Below are 9,740 nucleotides of genomic sequence, written 5' to 3'. Positions count from 1 at the left end.
CAGTTGGACGTCTGGCCGGGCTCAACTTCCTTTTCCTGGCTGCCGGTCCCCTCGTTGCTGCTGGGTCCCGGCTCTCCCCAGCTGCGGATCTCCCTCACTGTACCGTGCCTCTCCCTGACGATGTGTGCCAGCGCGCACCCGCGTAAGAGGCCGGCGCTCGCCAGCGTCACAGCGCCAGGTGAGGAAGGCCCGCAGCTGGGGAGAGCCGGCCGGGGCCCCCACTGCCACCGGGCCCAGGACACCTGTCCCATCTCTCCCCCCGTCGGCAGGCCAGCCGCTCATAGCCAACAATGCGTATACAGTTATCTATAATGTTTTCTGCTTGTCTCTGAATAAATATTGGAACAAAAACCGATCCATGGAATATTTGAAAGGTGGAATACAAAGATATACACCTAAATATCTTCCCAGGACTTTGACAGGTTGGCTTGATGAAAGATTACTGTGCACTGAAACGTTGACAAGGAAATAACTTGTATTATATTTAATACTGTGTGCCACCCTCTGTCCGTCTTTTCTGGCTAAGGCTACGGCCCCAGTGCCTGCGCAGCGATGCTGGCGGCGGGTGCAGCCGAGTTGCAGGGAGAAAAACAGGGGGGGGGGGGGGGGGGAGGGGGTTTAGGAGTGACGTCACCCGGCAGGTTCGCCCTCTTCGGCTTTACCGCCGGGGGGCGTGGCCTAGCGCTCCGTCGCGAGAAACTGTCGGCGCAGCGTGGCGCCCCCCCCCCCCCCCTCGCAGCAGCCCCGGCCCCATTGTGGAGCGGCTCTTGTCCCTGCAGTGGGCGCTGCAGTAGCCAGCGGGGACATAGCCATAGTGCAGGTTCAGCTTCTTCAAGGACTGAGCACCCAGCTAAATCTCCCGTCCGGTATATTTATCACACTCCTGTTCATCACATAGTGATAACAAGAGGGATTAGCTATGGGAAATTAAACCACTCCCCTGTGTCAGATTACAATGTTTACCAACGGATGAAAACATTTTAACATAGGCTTCTCAGTGTCAGTTATTAAACATGCCTCTGCCATGGTTTCAGTTTGATGATTTTCTTTAATGGTGCAATCCTACAGTATCCAGCTAGAAAGTACAATTTTCAAAAGAATGTAACCGTCTAATTGACTTCCTTTAACAAATCTAACTACGCTAATATAGCAAATGTCTGGCTCCTTTCACCCGTCTTTTTTTTTAGTAAATTACAAATTCAATTTTACGTGCTTCTGAATGCAAGATCCAAAAAAGATAAGTGGAGGGGAAAGAGTTGGCTCTGGCTGTACAAGCACTTACTGAGCACACAGTGCGCTCTGGCTGTACAAGCACTTACTGAGCACACAGTGCGCTCTGGCTGTACAAGCACTTACTGAGCACACAGTGCGCTCTGGCTGTTCAAGCACTTACTGAGCACACAGTGCGCTCTGGCTGTACATGCACTTACTGAGCACACAGTGCGCTCTGGCTGTACATGCACTTACTGAGCACACAGTGCGCTCTGGCTGTACAAGCACTTACTGAGCACACAGTGCGCTCTGGCTGTTCAAGCACTTACTGAGCACACAGTGCGCTCTGGCTGTACATGCACTTACTGAGCACACAGTGCCCTCTGGCTGTACATGCACTTACTGAGCACACAGTGCGCTCTGGCTGTACATGCACTTACTGAGCACACAGTGCCCTCTGGCTGTACAAGCACTTACTGAGCACACAGTGCGCTCTGGCTGTACATGCACTTACTGAGCACACAGTGCGCTCTGGCTGTACATGCACTTACTGAGCACACAGTGCCCTCTGGCTGTACAAGCACTTACTGAGCACACAGTGCGCTCTGGCTGTACAAGCACTTACTGAGCACACAGTGCGCTCTGGCTGTACAAGCACTTACTGAGCACACAGTGCGCTCTGGCTGTACATGCACTTACTGAGCACACAGTGCGCTCTGGCTGAACAAGCACTTACTGAGCACACAGTACGCTCTGGCTGTACATGCACTTACTGAGCACACAGTGCCCTCTACTTTTAAAATGCCAATGAAACAATATGATTATTTATAGCATGAGTGCGCAAACTGGGGGGTGCGAGATTTTTCTAGGGTGTTGCAGCGGTTGCAGAGGTGACGTGGTCTTCACCAAGGGATTAAAATTAAAGCCGGGGGATTGCGTGAGGCCTCTGGAACCTCAATTTACCTTGCTTCAGCCGGTGTCTGGAAGCGTCTCCATGGCAACGCGGCGTCAAATGACGCAGCGGGTCACATGACCCCGCGCGTCATTAGACGCCGCACTGAGCGAAGGAGGGGGGGTGCGAGCACCGGGGGGACAAGAAGCAGGGGGGCGCAGGAGCAAAAGTTTGCGCACCCCTGATTTATAGAACCATAAAGTTCCCAATTCTGGAAAAACAGAAAATAAGATAGACACTCAGATCCTTTAGGAAAAAGTGGCGATGAAATCTTATATTATAGGGAACAGGTTTGCTTCATATAATAATTTACCATTCAGATTTGTAGATTTTGTTCCTTGCCAACATTTTTTTTTTGGACTGGCTAAAAAAAAAAAATTAAAATAAAAGATCTTTACCCAATTTATAGGCTATTCCCCTCACAGGGTTTGTATTATCTGCATTTGTGCTGACCAACACTGATGTAGTGCAGTGGTCAGTGTCACGGGAGACCAGAACACTTTCACAGGATCAAGCACCAGACAGGACACAGATAAAAAGTATATTTAATCCGGCTGGAGCAAACAGACACAACACCATTTCACCAACAGAGATATACACACTCCAATCAGGGGATACAGGGGAACACTAGCAGTCCTAGGTGCCCAGTGCCACCGAAATGGCTTCTGTGCGGGATCGGGAACTCCAAGCAAGACTTGGCTGCAAGTCACAGACAGGCAAGTTTAAATCTCCCGCTTCAGAAAGACACGCATTCTCGTCTTGGGGTGTCTCTGGCACCACCTCGGAGTACACCATTTAGCCCATATACACGCTAGCCTCAGCAAGGACTATGGAGCAGAGATCGGCAGCACCTTTTGTAGATTCCCTGCCTCCATAGGAAATCATGGAGAATGCGGCAGCAGGCAATCCCAGCTCATAATGCAGTGTGTTGGGCCAATCCCAGCGCGAGGGTTCACTTGTTTGCCAATCTGGGCTGGGGGTTTGAAGGTGAGGCTGAGACATGGAGGGCGGGCTTTACAAACCAGCCAATGAGAACAGCGCCTACCTGCCTATGTTCTCATTGTTGACCTGCTATCTCTTTAGGAGATAGGCACCTCTCTGTCAGGGCACACACTGGCTCCCAGATAAGAGACCAGCCCATCCCCACTCTCCCTCGTGGAACAAGCTAAACTCGGATCCAGCGTGCAGGCTGGGTAAAGTGTATAACTAGCCTACAAGCCCAGGAAACAAAGAGATACCAAGTTACACAAGCACAAATACAATACATTTGACAGAAAATAAAGGTTACACATATACTTTTTACACACACAGTTTGGCCATATGAGCCATGGTAGGATGTATATACAGGGTAACCCTGTATATTCATTCAGACGCTGGGGAACTGATAAGAGCCTCATTGCCCATATCCTCAGTCAGTATTATATTAAGCATCATAGAAACATTGCAAACTATATAGTTTAGTGCTGCATCACAGCTTAGCCATTCTTAAAACAATATTTAAGAAAAATATTTCATTCTCTTCTGAATGCTTCTTTCATTCATCAAGAATATATTGGTGTTTCTTTCAGAAATCTAGTTCCGCAATGAAAAATTATCCCTTTGATATGATTCAAGATATTTGTTTTAACTATATACATAAATAAATATATACAGTACACAATGTTTTTCAGGATAAGGGTAATTATTATACAAAAAGCCTTAATTGTAGCAATGTCAAGTCGATCATAAGGTTCTTCTATATTAGAATATGTTACTGTAATAATATGTTTATACCGTACTCAAGACTAGGTTAGCACCAGTGTGTAAGTGATAGTAATACTAATAAAACGGAACATGATCAACCAGTGAAAAGCAGCGTGTTGAGTACTGATAGCAAAGGAATGCATTATGCTATTGTCATGATCGGGGTATGAGGGGCTAATGGGATCTGTGTATATGTTGATCTGCATTCCCCCACTTCAGCAGAATTAATTGCAATGTTATGTATTAACATGGAGAGAGGGTTAACTGTGTATTTGTCATAATGTAAACCCCATAGAACCATATCTCTGTATGTGTTTGTGCTACAAGGCTGAAATTTGGATATGCTTTCCTATGCAACGAACACAGGTTGCATACATATTGTTAATCTGATTTAATATATGGGAAATATAGTTATGAGTTATCGCTGTTTTTACTATAACTATGGATAGGTTTGGAAGCTTGCCAAATGGCAGCTTTGATATGCAATTGTACAATTAAAGGAGGCTACTTGAAAGGCTTTGTGAGGTACTTTACTCCTCGGTCCTGTGGAGAAGTTAGCTAGAGGTGAGAAAAAACTTGTACACCAATGGAGGTGACTCACCTCATTGCATATGCAGCCAGATCTCACAGATAGGTACTAACCATTGTGACCTGTCAAATGTAACACCCTACATGAAAGGCCCCTGCCCAATAAGCATTTTTGCTAGACAGGATGGCAACAAAGGCATCATGTCATATTTTTTTTATAAATGGGCTGGCCAAGTAGCTACAGGGGAGGGGTGTATTAATGAGGGGCTGGGTAAACCCAGCTTCTTGCGTTACCTGGCAACCTGTGGGACAAGGTAATTGTTCACCAATAACTGAACTGCCATGTTAGGAATGGGGGTCTGCATTTTTATAGTTGCTTGCACCCCTTATTCCTGGGCTTGTCGTGCTTGTTGTGACCTATAACAACTAAGGAGCTGCTATTCGGCTGAATATCTCCTTATCCAACCCCAGTAAGTGTAAATATTTCTGTAATGTTATTTGCTTGATGTATTGTCTGTTCTGCTCATAGGAAATAAACTCATTCAGTTTACTATATCCTAGTCTTGTTCAATCTGGCCCGGTTATTGTATATATGTGCTGTTCTCTCGTGACAGTTATCACTTGCAGTGGGTTGTGCTAAAGTCTCCTTCCCGATCTCCAATTGCTTTAAGACGTAGCCTGTTAACATCAGTAATTTAGGTAACATGTAGATCTTACAATTCATTCACATAACCATTTAGTTTTGTTTCCTATATAAAACACGTGTGTAAAAAAACAATTGTACCTGTTCTTATGCACAATTTCAACACTTACACCTAGTTTCAGGGCACTATTTAATCTCTGTTCACTCTGAAATAAATACTTAGTATTTTTACACAAATGTGTTCTATATTTTATTGTTTAAATGAAAACACCATGTATCTCACTTTTCAGATTATCTTTAGCAGCTGCATTGAAACACGCTGCAGCACATCTATAAGTACTTAACCAGCAAGGAAATCATCTAGTAGGAGAAAATCTGACTACTTGAACTTCACATCCAGCAGAACCCCTGCTCAATAAATGTTTGCAACGGTCGTCCTGGCATTTGTAAGTCAATGATATGACCGCTGGCATTGTCTCACAGCCAATAAATTGTGAGAGGAGCCGCATGACACGTGACATTGCTAAAGGTGTGCTCAAGGTGAGGCACGTTCTATAGTGCCGGGCGCGTGTTATGCCGTGCGCGGAATTTTAGTTGGCTGACGTTAGTCAGCCTTTCTATACAAGGGCCGCGCGCGCACGCACGGCAGGGAGAGGTGAGCCGACAGACAGCGGCGAAGATGAGGAAAATCATCTTTTCGTGCCGCTGCCTGCGCTCAAATGTATGTATGTGTGTGTATGTGTGTATGTATGTATGTGTGTATGTATGTATGTATGTGTGTGTGTGTGTGTGTGTGTGTGTGCGTGTGTGCGTGCGTGCGTGCGTGCGTGCGTGTCAATGATTGCAGAACAAAAAAAAATATTTATTAAACTTTTTTTTTCTTTAAAAAAATCTTATTTAGGATTTCTTTTCACTCACACAACCCATGCACACACACATATACACACACATATACACACATATACACACACACACTGCAGCTCCCGGCTCTATAGACAGGAAAAGCATGCGGCACGTGCATAGGAACGTGCGGCCGCACGCCATATATAACAGCCCTAAGAGCAGTGCAGACCTCAGGGGTCAAGTAGGGTTACAAAGATTGGGTATTGTTGCATTAAGGAAGCAAACATTCCCAAAGTAAAATGAATACGTAGATATACAGAACAGATGCCACAGTCCAGTATAATGAGATTAAAAATTGTGATTTATAGGGAGAAAAAAAAAATCGAGTTATTATAACAAGGCCACATGAGGACTGCAGACATAAATTGCGACTTACTTGGCATGATAATCCGTAGCTGGCCTCAAGTCGTCCACTGTAGCATTGGTCTTTTCTCCACTGGAAGAAAAGAAATGTCTATTTTTCCAGCTCCACAGTGCTGTGTTTAGTCTAATCTAATGCAGTAGACTTTGGCCATAAAGGGGGTAACAAACCATGTATTACATTTGCTAATATAATTCAATTAATCCCATTCACTACCTGAGGGGCCAGCAAAGCATCGCAGAAATTAAAATGCATAAAATATATATACAGTATATATATATATATATATATATATTTTTTTACCAGTACAGGGTTTTTATTTAAAGCAGAAATTACACCTATTTTCCATGTTTTTTTTTTACAGCAGTGGAACTGGGGGACGTGGGGTATTTTTGAGCTGAACAGAGTCATTTTTAGCTCCGGGGACCATCGGTTCCAAAGATACTGGTGTTCTCCCGGGACATTTAAATGTACCTCAAAAGGAAACTGCAACAAATTATACTGCGACTTTTCATTGGCTCGCAAGACTTGGCAGCCATTCTGATTTCCTTTGTGTGGCGCTACACCCATAAATATCTCGGGAAACAGGGGGTCACAGGAGTGAAAAATTACGAGGCTCAAGTCCCTTTCCCTTAGTTCAACTACTGTTAAATTATATATATTATATATATATTTAATTATTATAAATATAAATATATATATATATACACGTACATATACATTTTAAACAAGGTGGAATTGTGTTTTTTTTTTTTTATAGAGATTTGTGTATTTTGCCTGCAAATCCTATGCAATTGTAGTTCTAAATTCGTTATTCAACTGTTGTAAACTCTACAGAGAACCAATATGTTGAAAGAGCATGAAAATAGCACCCTACAATACCTTAACACTAATCTTCCTACAGTACTTGCTCTAACTGGTCAATGAGAATCTGTTCAAGGATATGATGTCCCCCAGCCTTTACACTACTATTGGATTAGCAGTCAAGCAATAAATCCTACAAATCAATGCCACAAGCAACAGGATCAGGGAACGTTCTTCAAGGATCTGCACAGATGATTATGGATACGTCTGGTGCTGTTCACAAGATCAGTGGTTGGGAAACAGTTTTTTTTTTAGTCTGAAAGTAATTGGTGCAACAGCACCATCTTATGTTCTCAAACAGTATAACTGATACCACATGCACAGGTGTTCTGGGCAATACAAATCTAAGCAAGAGGTCTTTGGGATAATTAGGAAAGGTGAATTGGTTAAATGTGTTAATTAGAGAAATCTTGACAACCTGACCTATTGGTAAACTCTTGAGGACTGAGCAACCCGGCTCTAATAGATATGATTAGTGACATTAAATAAGAAAAAACGCACAAGATAGCTTACCAGTGTTTGTTACGGAGCAGATTATAAGGAATAATGTATGGAACTCCATACACCAAGTACAGGCTTCATAAACAGGCAATACAAACTGAATATTTACCACTGTAGCAATTCTTATTTAACAGAGAAGTTGCTTCGTAATATACCTTAATATTACTTTTCAGGACAATGGAACACACAAGATCTATGCACATCCTTGAAAATTCTCCCCAATGGGAGCTTTCGCAGGATGGTCAGTAGGACACTTACGTATAAGCAATCTTGTATTTTCCATCCTTTCCACTATTTGAAATGAACACTTCGTATGTGTAAAGTTCTGGGGTGCTTGTCCCATCACTTTCATTACTAAGACTGGAAGGTGGCGACCATGTAAGTATTACAGTCCTTGCTTGGATGTCTGATACCTGCAGTAACAAGGCAATAAAAGTAAAGAAGGCACAAATGTTAAGACATAAAAAAAGGACTCTCATATAATGCATCATGTATTATAATTGCATAGAAAAGTGAATATGTGACAAGGGGGTCAAAAATGTTGGGTTTAAGTATTGATTTTTCTTTAACATTCTGATATACGGTGGTGAGAAAACGCTTGTGAACCGCAATGATAATTATGGAAATTCTATAGTTTTTCCTTGATAACCTTCTTGAATTAAAACCAGTATTTTCTTAAATATCAATAGGCTTTATATTAACCAATTACATGTCATTTTAAACAAAATGATGTATGAATTAGACAAACAATTAGTAATTAAGAGTCACTGTATGTGCAAAAGTAAGTGAAACCCTGTTTCATCAGCTAAATTAAAGGGGATAATTAGAATCAGATGTTGAAATAATTAATAATATACCTATGGGGTGTACTCTTGGGTTTGTTTAAATAATTAGGTAGGCGGGGCATTCCCGCCCTGATCTCCTTCGATTGATGCTCATCAGTCTGGAAAGTGTTACAAGACCATTTCTAAGGATTTGAGGCTCAACCAAATACTACAAATAGAAAAAGTTCAAGATCACAGTCACTCTACCCAAGAGTGGTCATCTTACCAAAATCTCTCCAAGAACAAACAAGCAAATCATCCAGGAAATCACAAAGAACCCAGAGTAACATCCAAGGATCTGCAGGCCACTCTCGCCTTGGCTAATGAGTCTTCATGACAACAGAAAAAGACTGAACAAAAATGATGTTAATGGAAGGATAGCCAACTTACGCGCCCTCCCCCCCAAAAAAAATCTCTCCCCCCACCCCTAGTTTGTACACCCCTGACATAGATGATCCACAAGACTTTGGAAACAATTATTTCTGGACAGATGAGTCAAAGGTAGAACATTTGGGCCTCAATGAGAAAAGTTATGTTTATCAAAAACCAAACACTGCGTTTAAACAGAAGAACCTCTTCCCAACTGTCAAGCATGGTGGTGGGAGCGTGATGGTTTGGGACTGCTTTGCTGCCTCAGGACCTGGATGGCTTGCCATCATTGATACAGTACAACTATGAATTCTGCATTGTATCAGAAGATTCTAGATGAGAATGTCAGGCCATACATCTGTGAGCTGAAGCTGAACCAAACGTGGGTCATGCAGCAAGACAATGATCCTAACCATAAAAGCAGATCTACAAAAGAAAGGCCACAGAAGAAGAAATTCCACGTTTTAGAACGGCCTAGTCAACATCTGGACCTAAACCGCACTGAAATGTTGTGGCAAGACCTGAAGTGAGCTGCCCATGCAAGGAAGCCCCCAAATGTCATTGAGTTGAAGCAGTTCTGTAAAGGAGGATTAGGCCAAAATTCCTCAAAACTCAGAGACAGACCAGCAGTTACAGGAAACGCTTAGTTGAAGTAATTGCTGCTCAAGGGAGTGACACTAGGTACTGAATGTAAAGGTTCACATACTTTTCACACATGGATATTGAATGTTGAATAATATATGGATAAATAAATGTTGAAAAAGTATCAAGTTTGTGTCATTTGCTTGATCAAGTTATCTTTATCTATTATTAGGACTGAGATTAAGATCTAATAACATT

General features: G+C 42.7%; 1 protein-coding gene across 9 annotated transcripts in view; it reads right to left on the bottom strand.

Annotated features, from left to right (window-relative positions):
• Window positions 1-9,740, bottom strand: part of FNDC3A (fibronectin type III domain containing 3A) — a 220,193-nt gene that overhangs the window by 58,921 nt on the left and 151,532 nt on the right. For all 9 annotated transcript variants that reach the window (XM_075591927.1, XM_075591924.1, XM_075591926.1 and 6 more), the window contains 2 exons: window positions 7,966-8,120; window positions 6,358-6,417 (listed from right to left, as the gene is read on the bottom strand). In XM_075591927.1, the coding sequence (XP_075448042.1) occupies window positions 6,358-6,417; window positions 7,966-8,120 (215 nt within the window). The remainder of the gene's footprint in view (window positions 1-6,357; window positions 6,418-7,965; window positions 8,121-9,740) is intronic.

The sequence above is a fragment of the Ascaphus truei genome, chromosome 3, assembly GCF_040206685.1.
Source record: "Ascaphus truei isolate aAscTru1 chromosome 3, aAscTru1.hap1, whole genome shotgun sequence".
NCBI classification, from domain to species: Eukaryota; Metazoa; Chordata; class Amphibia; order Anura; family Ascaphidae; genus Ascaphus; species Ascaphus truei.
The sequence above is the reverse complement of the archived record's forward strand: the minus strand, read 5'-3'. Positions and strand labels throughout refer to the sequence as shown.